Consider the following 21,272-nt stretch of genomic DNA (forward strand, 5'->3'; position numbering starts at 1 on the left):
AAAAGTTAGCAAGATAACAGAGACTCTAAGCAAAGCACTAGACCAAATGAATTTAATAGATATCTATAGAGAATTACACCCCAAAACTGCAGAATTCATATTCTTCTCAAGTGCACATGGGACATTCTCAAAGAAAGACCACGTGTTAGGCCACAAACTAAGTCTCTACAAGTTCAAGAAGACTGAAATCATATCAAGCACCTTCTCAGATCACAATGGCATGAAACTAGAAATGAATTGCAACAAGAACATGCAAAGTCATTTGAACACATGGAGGGTAAATAGCATGTTATTAAACAATGAATGGGTTACCGAGGAGATCAAGGAAGAAATTAAAAACTTCCTGGAAACCAATAAAAAGGAACACACAACAATACAAAATCTATGGGATGCAGCGAAAGCAGTTCTGAGAGGGAAGTTCAGAGCACTACAGGCCTACCTCAAGAAACAAGAAAAATTTCTAATAGACTGTCTAACCTCACAACTTAAAGAACTAGAAAGCAAACAAAAAGAAAAGGAAGCAAGTAGAAGGAAGGAAATAGTAAAGATCAGAGCAGAAATAAATGACATAGAGACCAAAAACAATTCAAATGATCAATGAAACAAAGAGCTGGTTTTTGGAAAAGATATGCAAGATTGATGGACCCTTAGCTAGACTCACCGAGAAACAAAGAGAGAGAACCCAAATACACAAAATAATAAATAAAAGAGAAGTAACAACTGACACCACAGAAATACAAAAGATTGTTAATGACTACTATGAAAAATTATTTGGGAACAAATTCGACAATCTAAGCGAAATGGACAAATTTCTACAAACATATAGTATCCCAAAACTGGATCGGGAAGAGATAGAAAACTTGAACAGACCAATAACAACTAAGGTAAGTGAAGAGGTAATCAAGACTCTCCCAGCAAACAAAAGCCCAGGCCCAGGCGGCTTCAACGGGAAGTTTTACCGAACATTCAAAGAAGAACTAACACCCATTCTCCTCAAACTATTTCAAAAAATTCAAGAAGAAGGAAGACTCCAAACTCGTTTTATGAGGCTAGCTTAATTCTAATTCCAAAACCAGCAAAAGACACTATAAAGAAAGAAAACGACAGGCCAATATCCCTGATGAACATAGACGCCTAAATTGGATCCAGCAATACATCAAAAAAATTATTCACCATGACCAAGTGGGATTCATCACAGGGATTCAAGGCTGATACAGTATTCACAAATCAATAAATGTGATATATCACATAAACAAAATGAAGGATAAAAACCACATGATCATATCAATAGATGCTGAAAAAGCATTCGACAAAATCTAGCACCCATTTGCCCTGGCCGGCTTGGCTCAGCGGTTAGAGCATCTGCCTGAGGTCGGAGAGACCCGGGTTCGGTTCCTGCTAAGGGCATGTACCTGGGTTGCAGTTTGTCCCCGGCCCTGGTTGGTCGTGCGGGTGGCAGCCACTCGATGCGTCCCTTTCACATCGATGTTTCCCTCTCTCTCTCTTCCTCTCTCTCCCTCCCACTTTATCTGTGCAAAAAATGGAAAAATGTCCTCGGGTGAGGATTAAAAAAAAAAAAAAAAGAAAAAAGAAAAAAAAATCATTAAAAAAAAAAATCTAGCACCCATTTCTCATGAAAACGCTAAGCAATGTGGGAATAGAGGGATCATATCTCGACATAATAAAGGCCATATATGAAAGGCCTATAGCCAACATCATACTCATTGGGCAAAAACTAAAAGCTTTTCCCTTAAGAACAGGAACAAGACAGGGATGCCCACTTTCACCACTCTTATTTAACATTGTACTGGAAGTCTTAGCCACAGCAATCAGACATGAAGAAAAAATAAAAGAGATCCAAATTGGAAAGGAGGAAGTGAAACTGTCATTATTTGCATATGACATGATATTACACATAGAAAACCCTAAAGACTCCATCAAAAATCTACTAGACATAATAAATGAATTTGTCAAAGTAGAAGGATACAAAATTAATGTCAAAAAATCAATGGCATTCTTATACACCAATGATGAACTCACAGAAAGAGAAACTGAAAAAACAATCCCATTTACCATCCTATACCTAGGAATAAACTTAACCAAAGAAGTAAAGGACCTATTTGCAGAAAACTACAGGGCATTGGAAAAAGAAATAGAGGAAGATATAAAAAAGTGGAAGCACATACCTTGTTCATGGATTGGAAGAATTAACATCATTAAAATGTCCATATTACCCAAAGCAATCTATAGATTCAATGCAATCCCCATCAAAATACCAACAACATATTTCACAGAACTAGAACAAATACTTCAAAAGTTCATATGAAACCAAAAAAACCCTGAATAGCCACAGCAATCTTGAAAAAAAAAGGACAAAGTAGGTGGGATCACAATACCAGATATCAGGTTATACTACAAAGCTACTGTAATCAAAACAGCCTGGTACTGGCATAAGAACAGGCATATAGACCAGTGGAACAGAACAGAGAACCCAGAAATGGACCCAAGGCATTATGCTCAATTAATATTTGACAAAGGTGGCAAGAGCATAGAATGGAATAAAAACAGCTTCTTTAATAAATGGTGTTGGGAAAATTAGACGGGTACATGCCAAAAAAAAAAAAAAAAAAAGAAGAAGAAGAAGCTAGACCACCAGCTTACACTGTACACAAGAATAAACTCAAAATAAATAAAAGACTTAAATGTGACCTGTGAATCCATAAAAATTCTAGAAGAAAATGTAGGTAACAAAATTTCGGACATTATACACAGCAGAATTTTCACTGATACATCACCTAAGGCAACAGAAACAAAGAGAACAATAAACACATGGGACTACATCAAATTGAAAAGCTTCTGCACAGCAAAAGAAACAACCATCAAAATGGAAAGGGAACTCACTGTATGGGAGAGCATAATTGCCAATAATACATCAGATAAGGGGTTAATTTCCAAAATATATAGAGTACTCATACAACACAACAAAAAGAAGACAAAAAACCCAGTTAAAAATGGGCAGAGGAGCTAAATAGACACCTCTCCAAACAGGACATACAAATGGCCAAGAGACATATGAAGAAATGCTCAACATCACTAATCATCAGAGAGATGCAAATTAAAACAACAATGAGGTATCACCTCACACCTGTCAGAATGGCCTCCATGAACAAGTCATCAAACAACAAATGCTGGCGAGGGTGTGGAGAAAAGGGGACTCTAGTACACTGCTGGTGGGAATGCAGACTGGTGCAGCCACTATGGAAAACACTACGGTGTTACCTCAAAAAATTAAAAATTGAATTGCCATTTGACCCAGTGATCCCACTTCTAGGAATATACCCTAAGAAACCTGAAACACCAATCAGAAAGAATATATGTACCCCCATGTTCATAGCAGCACTATTTACAATAGCTAAGATCTGTAAACAGCCCAAGTGTCCATCAGTAGATGAGTGGATAAAAAAGTTGTGGTAGGGGGGAATCAGTGTGGGGAAAAGGAGAAACACCTGTAACAAAAATTAATTAATAATAAAAATAAAGTTGTGGTACATGTACACAATGAAGTACTATGGAGCTGTAAGAAAGAAAGATCTCTTATTTTTTGAGACGACATGGAGGGACCTGGAAAGTATTATCCTAAGAGAAACAAGCCAAGCAGAAAAAGACAAATACCACATGATCTCACTTATTTGTGGAATATAATGAACATAACAGTCTTAGCAATAGGGTAGACCCAGAGATGTGGCAGTAGGGTACAGACTGACAACTCTCAGAAGAGGGGGTGGGGGGAAGGGAAGAGATAAACCACAGAATTTATATACGTGTACACATAACTGATGGACATGGACAACAAAGCTGGCGATGGGGTGGGGGGTGCTGGGAGGAGGGTGTCAATGGGGAAAAAAAGGAGAAACATGTGTAACAAAAATAAATTAATAAAAAATCAAACATAAAACAAATAAAAAATCTGATTTTCTAGCTATCAACCCCCCCCCCAAAAAACAAACAAACAAAAAACTCCTGAGATGATTTTGAATCTCTTATACCTGAGTTGAGAATCACTGATTGTAGTCTAACCTTTAGAGAGAACTATGAGCATAAAAGTAAGGTTAAGTAAAGTTAAGACTTGCCCAAGGTCATACTGCTGGTATAACTAAATAATGGCACAGTTGGAGCAAGAATCTGGGTCCCCTGGCTTAGAGTTATCACTTTTCCTAACAGTGAGAAGCAAATAGCTATAAACTGCTGTCTTCAGTACCTACCTAAGCTAAAAGGAATAAATAAGAGCGAGTGAGACAGACCAAAAGTATCTATGGAGAACCTCAGGTTGTCATCTGGGCCTGTGATCTTTAATCAAGTAAGATATTTCTCAAAGATATCTTACCTTTACAGCATATTTCTAGTGGGAGGTGGGAATGTTCACATCTTACCTTATATGATTCTGTATTCCTTAAGTTAGTTATAATTTGTAGGTATTATTTTTGCAATTTAAAAGTATCTCATGCCCTTACCAGTGTGGGTCAGTGGGTAGAACATTGGCCCTTGCACTGAAGAGTCTTGGATTCAATTCCTGGTCAAGGACACATATCTGAGTTGCAGGTTTGATCTCCAGCCCCAGTTGGGGCACGTGCAGGAGGCAACCAATCGATGTGTCTCTCTCACATCGATGTTTCTTTCTCTCTCTCTCTCCCCCTCCCTCCCTTCTGTCCACCCTCTCTATAAGAATCAATGGAAAAAAATATCCTCCAGTGAGGATTAACAACAACAACAAAAATTCTCATTAATATTTTTAAGCAGTCTAATTTTTAACTAATCTCTATACCCAGTTTATTTAAGGACTTAGGTAGTGAGGACAGCAGTTTGTAGCTATATTAACCACAGAGCCCAATACAATGTCTTACAAGTAGTTTGTATTCACAAAATGCTATTAACCAAGTGTCAGTGATAAAAACCCGTTGAGATCATTTACTGCAGTTTCATCAATGAAAATATAGCTTTAAAGGGCATTTTGGAGTATGAGCAAGCTAAGACATTTTAGCTTACTTAATGTCTTATTTGATAGAAAGCTACTTCTCAGAGTGTTTTGCTTGTGGACACAGAGGGCGTTGGTTTCCATGACCAGCAGGCAACCTTGAGGAATCTACTTCTGAAATCAACAATCCTCTTCAAGCCTACACACATCGTCAACCCTCAAAAAAACTTTAATTTTGTCTTGTGAACAAGCCCCTGAGACTCTATCAGCTCTCAAAATGATTTAGTCTCTCTAGTTTGAAAATAGCACAGCGATGGCTCACTGACAAGCAATAAACAGAAGAGCAATACTAGAATGAGCACATGTCTTGATTCTAACTAACATTTGTATGGGCAGAAAGACTGTTTCTTTGAGGGCATAGCCTTTTTTGTTCATCCGTACCAATTGAATAGTAGGTATGCTCTCTTCCATTATTATTTTAAGAAACAAAGAACAAGGGATATATTCCAATCTTATTTATTTTTTCCCCTTTACTATTTTATAATAGCAAGAAAGGATGTTAACTTTTTTTATCTGATTAAAAGTAGATCCAGAGACATGCAAGCATGGAAGAGACTGATGAATCTCAGAGGGAAGGGGGGAAGAAATGAACCAAAGAATTTATATGCATATATGCATAACCCATGAACCCAGACAACAGGGTGGTGAAGGCCTGAGGGGACAGGATGGAGGGGAGCAATAATGAAAAAAAGGGGGACATCTGTAATACTTTCAACAATAAAGACAAATTTAAAAAACACAATAAAAAGATAATTATAAAGAAGAGATACTGACAAAAAGGGACACAGTCAACCAGCCAGCCAAACTGTACAGCTGTGATCATTTGTTGTGATGAGGTTAGGCCATAGTTTGAAGCTTGGAGCCTTCTTCCTATAGACTTGGATAATATTACTGAGTATAAAAAAGAACAATTTGTAATTCCAATCAGGAATTATAATGGTTATCCAGAAATTAATGAATGAGTGCCTAAAAATGCTTGGGAGACCATGTTATTATGTTAATTTTCCAGAGAGAACATAGTACCAGCAGTTAATAATTTCTGAAGCATTTTTGCATGCATTCACACTTTCGATCATTATAATAAATACATGAGATAAGCATGGGTAATTATCTCAATTTTACAGCTAAGGAAACTGAGACTCAGAGGGACGTCACTCGTCCAAGGTCACATGACTAGTAAGGTGGCAGTGATTTCAGAAATTGTAACTCAGTGTAGTATCTTTTCTACTATACCATACTGTACTTTTATTTTTGCCTTGCTAGTACAGATACATGGGGAGAAGGCATGTGTGGAACAATATTAATATTGTGATTGATTCCTGAAAATGCTCCTATAGAAAGAGAACAAATGGTTTTACAATGTTTTTAAAATATGGAAAGTAGCTCTATGGGAATTTTGGATTCATGTTATCTGATTCCAAGATGTCAAGATTCTCTGAATATATTCCACATTTCATTCTAACTAGAAAATAAGGTTCTGCAGATTTCTGGAATACCCTGCAAGAGATGACCAAGCAAGCCACCTAGAGCTGTTATTATTTCAGAAGCCTATCACAAGGATGGGTCTCAGCAGGAAATCCTGGCACAGATTTCCGGAACTGTTGTGACTCACAGCACCTACAATGGAGGGATCATGCTTTCCTTGCAGAACAACAACAGCTATATAATTAACATATAATTAGCGAAATGAACTTAAAACCTGTATCAAAGCCTTTTGGCCAACTCAAAACAGGAACAGTGAATTTAAGGTGAAGATGTAGTAAAGAAAAAGACTTCACTTATTTTCTAAGAGTTGAAGTTATAGATTGCCAAGATTTATATTGGAGGGGAACTAATTCTGTTTGGGACTCCTGCTTCCTAGTTAAAACCTTCATTTATAGAGTCATCCAAATGAAGAAACCAAGATGAATATAATTGTTTCTTGAATCGTGGGTTAGAAAGATTGGATATGCTCTGGCTATAGCCATTGACATTTTAAAAAATATGTTTTTCTTTATTTTACTGATAGAGGAAGGGAGAGAGAGAGAGAGAGAGATAGGAAAATCAATGAGAGAGAAACATCAATCAACTGCCTCCTGCATGCCCCCTACTGGGCATGGGGCCCTGACTGGGAATCAAACCAGCAACCTCCTGGTGCATGGGACAGTGCTCAACCAAGCGACACCGGCTGGGCTAGCCACTGACATTTTAAAGGCAAAATAGACTATGCCTATGTTATGCCTCAATCAACTAGTTCAGTAGTGTGACGAAAACAGAAAAATAGGCTTCTGTAGCCTGATTTATTCTTGGTGAACCAATGCATGCTCCCAAAGATCATTACTATATCACGACATCCCTTTCTTCCTCAGTGTGAATGAACCATTTTTTGAAAAAAACTTCTCACACAGGGATTAGTGAAGATCATCAAAATAAATATCCATAGTTACTAGATAGAAAATCTAGATTCTCCTTCCCCATTTTTTTGTTCATTCATTTTACAAATGTTTGAGTGTTTTCTATGTACTGGTGCCGTGTAAGGTAAAACGCTAGGATCCACTTCCTCCAACTTACCTTTGCTTCATTTTTTTCCTTTATTGATTTTTAGAGAGAGGGGAGGGAGAAGGAGAGAGCGATAGAGATATCGAAGAGAGAGAACACCGATGGGCAGCCTCCTGCATGCCCCCCACTGGGGGTTGGGCCCACAACCTGGGCATGTGCCCTGACTGGGAATTGATTTGGTGACCTCTTTGTCCATGGGTTGATGCTCAACCACTGAGCCACACCAGCCGGGCACCTTTGCTTCATTTTGTATGTGTTCCCTATCAATGTATGGAATCCCTCATTAAGCTTCTCTGAGGGCCTTATTCATTTTTACACTTCTTCAGGCAGTGCCTAGAAGGCTTGTTAAATAACAAAAACTTTGGGGAAACTGAAGTGAAATCAAGGAGGTAGAACTGATAGTTCCTGCTCTGTTTTTAACCTCATCTCCATTATTGACCTTAAAAAAATGTTTTCTTCCTGAGATCTCTGTCTTGTTATTAAATGTTCAAGGTAAATTACATTTTCTTTGACCCTTGGGAAGCAAACCTGAGCTGGATAACTACATTTTTTAATAAATATATCAAGTAAGTTGTGAATTTAGAATCAACACATTTGTTTTTATTTTTGGCCTTAACTCACCCTCCTCTGATCTACCTCTCCCATTCTAACCTCTTACTGTATTCAGATGGTTTCTAGATTGTCTCACTCCTTCAATGAGAAGTTCTTTCCTTTTATAGAACAGAGTCAGCTCATTGTCTTGAGACATAGTGATATATAGTGCAGACTTATATATCTGTCTGCCTCTTTAATATATATATACTTGGTTGTCCAGTCATGTCCCTCAAACTTAGCATGCCAATCTGAATTCTTGATTCCTTCTCTATATCCCTTTACTCTGTTCTTTCCCTATTGTTCCCCATCTCAGAAATGGCAATTCTCTTATATCCAAAACTTTGGGGTTCTTCTTGGCTCTCCTCTGTCTCTCATAACCCTTATCTAATCAAACTAAAAATTCCTGTCAGCTATTCCTTCAAAATCTCTCCAGAATCTGACCATTTACCACCCATAAGGCCTTCATCCTGGTATAAACCATTATCACTTGCCTAAGTTATTGTTATACTTCCTAACAGGTCTTCCTTTTGCCTTCTCCCTGCAGCTATTTTCAATATAACAGCCAGAGGGAGTCTGTTAAAACATAAGTCAGACCCTGTCATCCCTCTGCTCAAACTCTTCCAATGGTTCCCAGTCTCAGACAGCACAAAACTTGGAGTCCTTACATTGACCTACAAGGTTCTAGATTGAACTTCCCTCTCTGATCTCATCTCCTTCCCTCTCCTTCCTGCTCCCTCTGCTCCTAGCCACACTGTTCTTTCTAGAACATGCCAAGCATTCTTATGCTTCAGAACATTTATTTTTATTATTTCTTCTCTCCTCCTCTGTCAACCCCTAAATATGTGCATGGCTCACACCTTCATTTTATTCAGGTTTCTTCTCAATTGTTCCTTTATTAGAGGGACCTTCCCATGGCCACATTATAACACACCCAATCACTTTCTCTCCCTCTTCTCCTGCTATATATTCTCCATTACACTTACCACCAATATTATTTATTGCCTGTCTCTTTACACTGGAAGTTAAGGTCTTTGAGGGCAATTATAAGTATTTGTTGGGGGTCTACTATGTACCAGGTCCTTTTCTAGGCAAAGGGAATATAAAAGTAAACAAAGCAGACCAATACTAATATCCTTATGGCATTTCTATTCTAGTATTATACAAGTATTTTCTCAGTAAATATTTGATAAATGCTTTGAATAATTATAGCATACACTTGAGAGAGTGACAGGTATGGTTTCCAACTAAAGGAGATTTAGAATGGCTCGTCGCCCTTTAACTCACTGGAGAACCCACCACATCTAAAGAAATGGTTTATAGCCTCCCAGATGAAAGGCTGGAAATATAATAAAATCCCAGGACTCACCAACATTCCATACTCCTAACTATAAGGGGCTCTTGGATTCCTCCCAGCTTTACTGTTGAACAAAAAATATCTGTGGTTGGCACAAAGTGATTTGAGTCTAGTGACTGACTAGAGTATCAGACCAGGGGGAAATTACATAAGAAGTGCTAGTAAGAGGCTTTGGATTTCACCAGAGAAAAACTAGTTTGTATCAAAACAGAACATCCACTCTAAGAAAGATCAGAAGCAAAGATGCTGGTGGCCAGATCCAGATAAAGTGGTTTAGGAAAGTGGAAGAAGCTGCTTTCTTTCTTTTTAAAAAATATGTCTTTATTGATTTCAGAGAGAGGAAGAAAAAGGGGAGAGAGAGAAAAACGTCAATCAGCTGCCTCCTGCAGGCCCCCTACTAGGGATCAACCCTGCAACCCAGGCATGTTCCCTGACCAGGAATCAAACTGGGGACCTCCTGGTGCATAGGTCAGTGCTCAACCCCTGAGGCACACCAGCCTGGAAGAAGCTGCTTTCGATCAACTTTAGAAACAATCCGACTTCCCACTTGGATAGGAAAGGGAGACAACGCCCACTACATGAGGTTGTATTGGTCTTACCATCTCTCTCCCCTCCTCCTTAGAAATTAGAGAATATGAAAGATTTAGTGGTATTGGGAACAGCCTCGGGGGAGAGTCAAATGTGGAAAGACATACATGAATCAAAGGGTGAGGTAACTGGGAAAGGAAAAGGACCATGACTGTTATTTCTCAGCTTCCACACAGCCTTCTGAAGACTTCCAGGAAACTAGTTGCAAGCAAATAACAGGTGCCTTTTACTTCATGGACCACATTTCCTAGGCTTAAACTTGCATGCAAAGTGTTTGCTCTAGAGAATGACCCCACTGGTCCAGTTCTCCATTCAAAGTCTCAAAGCTGCTGCTACCTCCATTGACTAGAACACCCCACTTACCTTATTTCTCTCTCTTTTTTAATTATAAGGTCTTTGTTCTGAGCTATTTTTCAGACTTCATGCAGTTGTATTTCTTCTGGCCCCTACTGACAAAGTCCTGCCCTCATTTCTTTAGTAGCACATGCTTCCTGGAACTGCCTCCATCATTGGCCCTTACTCACATTGACAAATATCAGCTTAAAAATCTCATTTTCATCTTTATAAAGTCATCGTGCTTTGTAACCCCCAGACATATATCTTTGGCAGAGGTAGCCAGCACATGTTGTCTCTGAATCCAGATGGCTTTGCAGCAGCCCAGAGCCATGCATTCTACAAACTGCTGTGCTAAAGAGGCAGTGTTCCGTCAACTGGGAGAGTAATATTGAGACATGGTGATTCAAAGACCCTGCCCAGGAGCTAGCTCAACATTTTGTTATGCCCCATAAAATGCATTGCTAGTTAACTCAAATCTATCTTACCCTCAATAGGGATAGTTTTCATGGCACATCGTAACCTAGCTGAAGGGGCAATAAACACCACCAACTTACATTATAAACACCAATAGATACTAGTTTAGATTCTGGAGTTATGTAAAGAGAAATAAATTCCCGCCCTCAAGGAACTTACAAACAAGTTCTAGAAGCTCTAGTTCATATTTGAGCATGGTAGCTGATATCAACACTGACATAATTATCATTGGAATTAACATCGTGTAAGTGCCCTCATGGCACAAACACTGTCAATTCCAATAGCAATGACTCCTCTTGGTGGCCTTAGAAGATATGAGATGTCCCCAGGAAAGATGAGGTCCTTATGGAGGGTGGTCTTGAGAGATACAAATGTTACTATGGCTCTCAGATGCACTGTGAAAAGGATTGAAGCTATCTGGGGTTGCAGGAGAGACGATTCTGTGTGGTCAATTCTGTCAAATGACTGATAGGTAGGCTAGGCTGAAAAATACTTCTCCTGTGACCATGGGTCTGTGGACAATCCATCAGATGGTGAAGCACATTTGAGAAGCTAGTTCTCAGAAGGGTACTCGCATTAACTGAGATCTGATAAAGGATCACCCAAGTAGACTCACCATCTGCTCCTTCGTTGCTTTTGCTTCTTTTGTTGCGACGAACACGCCTACTTTCTGTTTCAGAGTATGACTTTTCTTCCGGGAAGAAAAAATTCAGAAGGGCCATCTGTAAAAATAACAAGTAGATGAATAAAAGGTTGACCTCAGTCCACCATAACTGATATAAAAAACTAGTTTTCTGTAGACAGTCTACCTTCATCTTTTTTATTTTTACCTTTATTGATTTTTAGAGAGAGAGGAAGAGACAAGGAGAGAGAAACAGAAACATCAATGAGAAAGAACATCGATTCGCCGCCTCCTGCACACCCCCCACTGGGGATCGGGCCCACAACCTGGGCACGTGCTCTGACCGGAATCAAACCGGTGACTTCCTGGTGCAGGGTCAATGCTCAACCACTGAGCCACATTGGCCGAGCTCATCTTAAATTCAGTATGTTGAAAGCATGAGCCCATTTTCCCCTCCACTGTACAAATCCTTTTCTTCTTGTTACCATTTAATTTCAGTCATGTAGGCATGAAATTTTGGCTAAGCTCTGAATCCCCTCTCTTATGCCCTCAATGTCTAATGACTAATCCTTAGAGTCCCATTTCTCCATATATTTCTGGGATTCAGAAAGCTCAGTCATGGATTTCTAACTTCCCTCACATATTACTGATGTCTGCCCAGAATTAGACTTGTGTTTGCAACTTCCTCTTGGACTTCATTATTATACATCCACGATCTTTCCATATCCCTATTTATACTACATTGTGGTTTGTTCCCAGAATGCTCTGCATCCAATTATGATTGGAAGATGCCACTGATGTCAACATTCTTCTGGGAGTTAATCATGACAAAGTGTACACATATTCTCACCCTTTCCTAGACTCCTACAGAACTCCTACAGCACTTGGGTCTATAAGACTCATTTTGGTACTTGATCCTCTACTGTCTTATGATGATCTCTTATAATAATACGATATGTTTCATATGTGAATGGGCCTGGTTTTGCTAATGATAATCACAGCATAAATATGTACTTGCTGAAATGAATCATAATCTTTCAACATTAGTGCCTCTTTGTAGTTAAAAAATATGCTGGAGGTAAAAAGTGGACAGAGTAGTAGGAATGAGAGTGATTCTAATCTGAGTTTGCCATTTATAGCTGTGGAACCTTGGGCAAGTTACTTGAACTTTAATTTCCTCATCTGTAAATAAGGATAATAAATAGCACGTTGCTCATAAAGTAGTTAAAGGGTTAGCAGAATACCCAGCATGCACTATGCACTTAATAAATGTTAGCCCTTACTATTATTAAAATCAATCATCCAAATAGACTAGTTAGATAGTTTGGGAGTTAAAAAAGAAGAACTTAATCTGAATTTTTACCCTAGTATTAACATTCATTAATAAATTATTTCAGAATCCTCATGTCTGCTGTATCACTCATTAAATAAAAAAAAAATGGGTAGGACTCAAGAAAGCCTTATCATTCTATACAAACTTTCTTCAAAACCCTGTGATTTACTGTTTACACAGAACAATTATACACAACAGCCTTGATGTACAAGATAAGCATCTTGCATAACATATTCATGTGTTAAATATAAAATTAATAAATGAACGGTTAGGTAGTCTCCAACTTGTCATAAGGTTAATTTAAAAACATTTAGGTTGAACTATATGAAACTGTCATTTTTGTATGTCAAAAATGGTTAAATATTAGCAACTTCACATGGTTCAACTGAACAGTATCTTTGAGTCTCTTGATTGGAATGTAAAATGTATTTTCCCATAGAATCAACATAATAAAGTCTGGGTAGGTTTCCAGATAAAGCCCATGGAAAGTTACTTAACCCATAACAAAGAACAGCTATTATACTACTGATAATATGAACCCAAACTGCTATTTAAAATCTACATCAAACTAAAAAGCTTCTGCACAGTAAAACAAACCAGCATCACAATGAAAAAGGAACCTACTATTTGGAGAACATATTTGCCAATGATATGTCTGATAAGGGGTTAATTTCCAAAATATGTAAAGTACTCATACATCTCAACAAAAAGAAGAGAAACAATCCAATTAAAAAACAGTTAGAGGACCAGAATAGACACCTCTCCAAAGAAGACATACAAATGGCCAAGAGACACATGAAAAAATGCTCAGTTTCACTAATCATCAGAGAGATGCAAATTGAAACTACAGTGAGGCATCACCTCACACCTGCCAGAATGGCTGCCATCAAGAAATCATCAAACAACAAGTACTGGCAAGGATATTGAGAAAAGGGAACCCTAGTACAGTGCTGGTGGGAATGCAGACTGGTGCAGCCACTATGGAAAACAGTGTGGAGTTTCCTAAAAAAATTAAAAGTGGAACTGCCATTTGACTCAGTAATCCCACTTCTAGGAATATGTCCTAAGAATCCTGAAACACCAACCAGAAAGAATATATGTACTCCTATGTTGATAGCAGTGTTATATACAGTAGCTAAGATCTGGAAACAGCCCAAGAGCCCATCAGTAGATGAGTGGATAAAAAAGCTGTGGTTCATGTACACAATGGAACACTATGCAGCTGTATGAAGAACGATCTCTTACCCTTTGAGATGGCATGGAGGGACCTGGAGATTATTATGCTAAGTAAAATAAGCCAGTCAGAGAAAGACAAATATTACATGATCTCACTTATTTATGGAATATAGTGAAAAACTAAGCTGATGAACAAAATAGATCCAGAGACATGCAAATAGGAGACAGACTGACAAACCTCAGAGGGAAGGGGGTGGGACAGGGAAGAGAAAAACCAAATAACTAATATGCATATACGCACAACCAATGGACACAGACAATAGGGTAGTGAAGGTCTGGGGTGCGAACTAGGTGGAGGGAGGCAATGGGTAAAAGTGGGGGGGGGACATCTGTAATACTCTCAACAACAAAGATAAAAATAATCTCAATCACTTGCAACTCCAAAAGAACAAATCATTCTGGATAAAAGAGTTTTCTTGATAACTCTGAGTGCTGAAACTTACTTCAGCTATTTTGAATAGAAATTAACATACAATACATTATTTAATCCAGGGCTTACTGAATATGTAGTAGACTATTTGTACATTAAATGACCCTAGTGCACTAGGGTTTGGAGGTTTTTTTAAAAAAATCGTAATTACAGCCCTAGCTGGTGTGACTCAGTTGGTTGAGGATTAGCCCATGCACTGAGAGGTCACTGGTTCAATTCCCAGTCAGGGCACATGTCTGAGTTGTGGGCTTGATCCCCAGTAGGGGGCGTGCAGGAGGCAGCCAACTGATGTTTCTTACTCATCAATGTTTTTCTCTCTCTCCCTCTCCCTGCCTTTCTCTCTCTCCTTCTCCCTTCCTCTCTTTCTCAAATCAATAAAAATATATTTTAAAAATTCTAATTACATTACAGAGCAATACATGCTGTGTTAGAAAGAAACATAAGAATAAAGTGGAAAAGTGCCTAATACAGACTGAAAGTGGACAAGGCTCCTTGGAGGAGGTGCTACCTCTGTGAGTCCTGAAGGATGTCAATGATTTCGTGATGAATGGGAAACAAAAAAATAATTACAGGCTAAAGGAGCATTGTGTTTAAAGGTTCAGAGGAAAGACAGAGAATAGCAGTTTTTGGAAATACAAGTAAATTAGAATAAGTGGCAGGAGGTGGGGAGGAATATTAAAGAATGAGCCAAAGACATTAAATAAGATCTAGATCATGGGAATTTAGACTTTATCCCGCAGCAGGGGGATCCTCTGAAAGATTTTTCCCCTTTGTAAATTTTTGCATTTTAGGAAAATTTAAGTTGTAATATACATACAATAAAGTGCACACATTTTAAATATAAAATTTGAAGAGTTTTGAAAAATGTCCACACCTTTGTAACTGCCACCCAAATCAAGAGAGAACATTTCCATCACCATAGCTTAGTATGTATGTCCTATTCTAGAATTGTATAAATGGAATCACACAATTTGATTGTACGATTTTTGTATGCGGTTACCTTCATTCAACATAATGTCTGTGAGACTCATCCATATTGCTGTGGTTATCAGTAGTTCATTCCTTTTTATTGGTTAGTAGTATTTTATTGGATGGATATACCACAATTTTTTTATGCATTCTGCTTTTGAAGAACATTTGGGTTGTTTCCAGTTTTGGATTATTATAAATAAAGCTGATGAGCACTCATATACAAGTCTTTGTGGGGACATATGTTTTCATTCTCCTTGGGTAAACACAAAGGGGTGGAACCTCTGGGTTATGTAGTCAGTATTTGATGTAAGGAACTGCCAAGCTATTTTCCAGAGTGACTGTACCATTTTATACTCCCACCAGCAATGTATGAGGATTCCAGTGCTCTGCATTTTCATTACACTGATATTGTCAATGTTTTCAATTTTAGGCATTCTTGTGGATATGAAGTAGAGTTTCATTGTGGTTGGTTTTTGAAATCTTAAGCTGCTTTTTAATGCTTTTTTGTCTTTTACCTTGCTGTTAGCTATAAAATTTCATTTCACCAACCTGTAACATCTTCTCTAGTCCCTTCAGATTTGCTACTTATAATGTTATAGGCTTGACATCTTGTTAAAACTAATTAGGCCCTGGCAGTTTTTGCTCAGTGGTTAGAGCATTGGCTAGAGGACCAAAGAGTCCCTGATTTGGTTCCAGTCAAGGGCACGTACCTCGGTTGTGATTCAGTCCCTGGCCCTGGTTGGGGTTGTTCGGGAGGCAACCAATTGATGAACCTCTCTCACATTGATGTTTCTCTGTCTCTGTCTCTGTCTCTCTCTGTCTCTCTTTCTCTCTCTCTCCCTCGTCCTCCCTCCCTCCCTCACACTCTATCTGAAGATAAATGGAAAAATATCCTCAGGTAAGGATTAAAAAAAACTAATTAGAATAATGTACAAACAGAATAAACAAGCAGTCAATGAGTTTTTTAATGGCTTTTCCAATAAATAAGTTTCAGCTTTCACACCATATTGCTAGATTCCTGGCTATGGTCTGGATAGGTAAATTTGTCAGGTAACTGAGTTTTACATGACTGTGTTATTATAGTATAATGCTATTTGTAGGGGAAAAGAATTTTGAAGCCCAAATGAAGAACCTCCCCACCATCACAACTACAATTTCAGAATTTCCTTCATACTCTTCATGTTCCCACATGGACTCAGCTCCTTTGGATGTTCTGGCAGGGCCTCCAGCACCTTCTTGTGTCCTGATGGCAGCAGTAGGAGAACATGCTTTCATATTAACTGTTCCAATGGGTCTGGTGGAGGTTGTGAGAACTCAAGCTCCCAGAAGGGAGGGCTGAAGGAAATAAAAACTTCTGCAAATAGCAGACACAACTCCAGTTTCCATGGGTACTAGGAGTAGCTTAAAGTCCCTTAAGAGAGGCTACTGATGAGTATGGGACATTCATAAATCAAATGTTTATTAGAAGGGTACTGCTTGTATATAAAAATTCTTTGAACATAATTTCTATTTTCTCAATAAAAACTGGAAGAAAACAACACAAAATACAGCTTAAACTGAAAGAGGATCCCTATTCACAGTGTCATTATCTGAGTCTCAATTAGATGAAGGAGGGAAAACTACCCTCCGTATAGTTCAATGGTAAGAACAAAAATCAGTAGCCGCTCATACAAAAAATCTGGAATTCTAGCTTGAGTTTTGTATTCATTAGTATGGCCTTCAGAGAAGTTGCAGAATATGAACAAAACAGCTTTCTCTCTTCAAATATTGCCTTCCTACTGCACAAGGGTAGGCGGGGGAGGGAGGCATGAGGAATGTTGGCCACAGCCAGGCATTTTGCTCAAGGGAAAAAAAGTCTAATTCTTTACACTTTATTAAGTGATTACACCCTTGTTTCCTATGGTAAAATTACATGGTAAACAGCACCTGCAGATTACAGGGATCTCAGCTGGAAACAATTCGTTAACAATGAGACATGAGGGATGCATCCATTAAATGCTAGTGACTCTCCAGATATTGTTACAAATATTTTTTTCTAATATCTAAACCCACAAAATTATTAGTTACTTTTTACCATTATATAGAATAAATATAATTCATTTTATATTTTATGGCTAATGTATTTGATTGGATTAGCTCTGGGCCTAGCACATAGTATGCCCCTAATAAATGTCTGTGTTGAAAAAATAATAGGACTGTCAGTCATCCTCCTTAAAGACAAGATTTGCCCTGGCTGGTGTGGGTCAGTTGACTGGGCATCATCCAGTGCACCAAAAGGTCTGGTTGATTCCCGGTCAGGGCACATGCCTGGGTTGTGGGCTGATCCCTAACAGGGTGTGTGCAAGAGGCAGCTGATAGATGTTCTGCTCTCACGTCAATGTTTCCCTCTCTCTCTCTTCCTTCCTCTCTCTCTCTCTAAAAAAAAAATCAATAAAAATAATTTTTTAAAAAAGACAGGATTTTATTTAACCCTAATTGGACCTTATTTCTTAGGATCAACTATGGAGAGGTAGCCTAAGGATCCATTACACTACTGGCAGTAATAAATCAAAGGGATTTAAGAATGACAGACTTGCCCTGGCCAGTTTGGCTCAGCAGTTGAACGTCGGCCTGCGGACCAGAGAGTCCCTGGTTCAGTTCCCGCTAGGGGCACGCACCACAAAAAAAAAAAAAAAAAAAAAGTGACAGACTTTGGTGTACATCAGAATCACTAGGTATGAGTGTTAAAATGTAGAATCCTGGGTCTTCCCTTCCCCAAATTTAGATGGAATAGGCTGTGGTGGGACCCCAGAATCTGACTTTTCAACTTGCTCACTATGGGATTCTAATGCAGGTTGTCCTTGAACCACACTTTGAGAAACTGTTTCATTATTAATTCCTCAATCTGTCCAGTATCTAGAAACTGAAAAGGCTAAGTTCCCTTTTGCCACTGGTAAAACAAGGCTCTCACTTACTGTTTTTCACCTTTATTCTGTTGTTCCTAGAGTTAATCTGTTTACAGAAACTGGTACTTCATCTGTCTCAAGAGGAGGCAAGTACCTACCAGGCTTTCTAAAATTGATAAATCACTTATTTTGAAAAATTTTTTATTAATTTATTTTTGTTACAGATGTTTCTCCTTTTTCCCCCATTGACACCCTCCTCCTGATCCCCCCTAGCATGTTGTCTATGCCCATGGTTATGCATACATGAATATAAGTTATGTGGTTTATGTCCCCCCCAACCCCCTTCTGTGAGGTTTGTCAGTCTGTACCCCTACTTCAATGTCTCTGGGTCTATTTTGCTCATCGGCTTGTTTTGTTCATTATTTCCACAAATAAGTGAGATAATGTGATATTTTTCCTTTCTCTAAATCACCTATTTTTAAAGAAATATTTCTCTTTCAATGTTCTTGAATAAATCTATTTTTTACTACAACCACTGCTATCATTACTACTACCCATCAGTAGTCAGCTTGCATCTTCACATAAAATAAAGAAAAAATAAATAAAATAAAAACATTTACACTTTGAGATATTAAACAAAATCTCCAAGTGATTCCACCAAAGCGGAAAAAAAAATGAGCATCTTATCTCACTACCAATTATTGAAGTAAAGTTGCCCAAACTAGTGTCATGGGTATATCATGGATATACATACCATGGATACAGAAGCTGGCATTGAACACACTTCCAATCTTAGAAGAACCCTTAACTCAACATGCTCTGATTTTCAACAAATGGTATGGAGAAGGTCTCTTACAGTGTTCTTGTCTGCCGAACAAACACTCAGTAGTTACCGTATGGAAGGCACGGAACTAGACACAGTCTTTAACATCACACAGTGAAACAATGTGCAAACACTCCTGAGTTGCTCTGTAGTGCAATGATTAGCACTGCATAACAGGAGGTAGTAAGGTTTCAAAAGCAGTGTGACAAGAAGGGAAGCACAGAATGTTCTGGTTGCTGAACAGAGTGTTTCAGCTCCAAGAGAGCAAGCAAACAAGAGCACTCAACATTGATCATAGCATCCCACGAGAGCTGCCACCAGCAGGGTGTGGGGGCAGAGGTGGCAGCAATCAACCCAAATGCCAAAGGAAATTGGCACCTTTGACATCTCTAGTATGAGTGCCAAGAATTACCATCCCGTTGTAAAAATGTCTACTGATGACTGAAATTATTCAATAAAGCTAAACATGGAAGCTAAACACAACCAACATTCTTTTTTACATAGAACCAAAAGCAGTCACTGAATTCTGCTCCCCAAGACAATTTGACTTAAAAATCACTGCCTAACAATGCAAGTGACTGTAAAACAGAAAGCCAAATAAAGAAGGTCAGTATCTTTATTTGAGAATATCATCATATTGTGGCATCAGCAAGAAATTATACTACAGACCAGTTCATCTCTGGTTTTTCTTACCTCTCATTTTTGAACTGTATGAATCACCTAACACTTATCAAATAATGACTACTATATGTTTAATATTAATTTTTCTTCCCAACATTGATAGTAAGCCCCTGAAAGTTAGCTATATTTGTAGGTTCAGAACCTATATGGAGTTATCCTCTGGACAAAGTGAACTTTGTTTGAGATGCACAATAAGGGGAAAGATGAGTTGTTTTAAAAACACAACTATTAACACAAAGGGGGGAAATGGACTTCTGCTCTGATCGTCTGTTTCCTTGGTTCGGCTCTGTTACTAACATCTAGAACAGAACTGGAAAAATAGAAGCTTACTGAATTGATTCTCATCAATGGACAATGCAAACCGTGCTCAGCTTTTATATGACTAAAATTCACACCCACCACAGATGTCATATCTACCTCATTGAGCTGTTTTATTGTCAGAGCTGGAGTCATGCTTAATGTGAAATGGCAAAGGAGGACCACCACCCCTGAGATTCTGAAAGTCAGCTGGTCAGTGAGCGCGAAAGCAATGTTCATTGATGACATGTGCAGAGATGGCAATGACAGGCGGATACCCAACTATGTGATATGGTGAGCTTTCTGCCATAACCATAAGCAAGGGTGGCATTAGAAATATTCTAAAGGATGCACTAAAGCATGGCTTCAAAAAACATTACATAATTGTGGGATGCTTGGGAAAATAGCAGCAGAGACCAGCTTGGAACACAACAATGTGGAATTTGGAAACTCTTTTTGAGCAAAGCTTTTAGCTGACCACAAGTTGAACACAGAAATACAGACAGTGACAAGCTCTACAAATAGCAGCTGCAGCCACAGTTCAAAGAGCAGTGTGTATGTATGTCATATAGAAAGAACGTTTGGTTAAAGATTTTGTTTTTGCTCCCTACAAGTGTGGATGAAATCAGTAGTGACATCTTTGAATAAGAAGAAGGTCAGCAATATATACTAGATGGCACTGCCTTCCCTTGAAAGTGTCTGCTTATTTAATTTGCAATTCTTTATACTTCTAAAGTGAAAGGCACTTTGGCACATAAGGAGAAAAACATATACTTCCACTTGTAATACCTGGAAATCACTAAGGGCTATCATTTGTAAATTGAATACGTTTATAAATTAGATTGTATCTATAGAATTTAGAGAAGCGTGAGGAACAAACCATCCCAGCCAATCCTGATCTCTGGATTCAGAAAACAGTAGCTCAAATACATCCTCTTAACTATGAATTCGTAAGTGGCTCTTGAACACTTTCTAACAATGTGGCAATTTAGCTTTACAGAGTTGGACTAATGAGGGTTAGAGTAGTAGAATCATGACCAAAATGAGATTTCCTATGCAATTTAATTGGTTTAAAGT

The 21,272-nt window shown here is 38.4% G+C and overlaps 1 protein-coding gene across 8 annotated transcripts in view; it reads right to left on the reverse strand.

The window, feature by feature from the left end:
* EDA (ectodysplasin A) overlaps positions 1 to 21,272 on the reverse strand; it is a 339,263-nt gene that overhangs the window by 78,717 nt on the left and 239,274 nt on the right. For 7 of the 8 annotated variants that reach the window (XM_036270887.1, XM_036270890.1, XM_036270888.1 and 4 more), the window contains exon 2: positions 11,533 to 11,638. In XM_036270887.1, coding sequence (XP_036126780.1) covers positions 11,533 to 11,638 — 106 coding nt within the window. Of the gene's footprint in view, positions 1 to 11,463; positions 11,639 to 21,272 lie in introns of those variants that run through there. The other variant, XM_036270895.1, reaches the window with a different exon arrangement.

Source organism: Molossus molossus, unplaced genomic scaffold (genome assembly GCF_014108415.1).
Source record: "Molossus molossus isolate mMolMol1 unplaced genomic scaffold, mMolMol1.p scaffold_m16_p_2, whole genome shotgun sequence".
Taxonomy (NCBI): domain Eukaryota; kingdom Metazoa; phylum Chordata; class Mammalia; order Chiroptera; family Molossidae; genus Molossus; species Molossus molossus.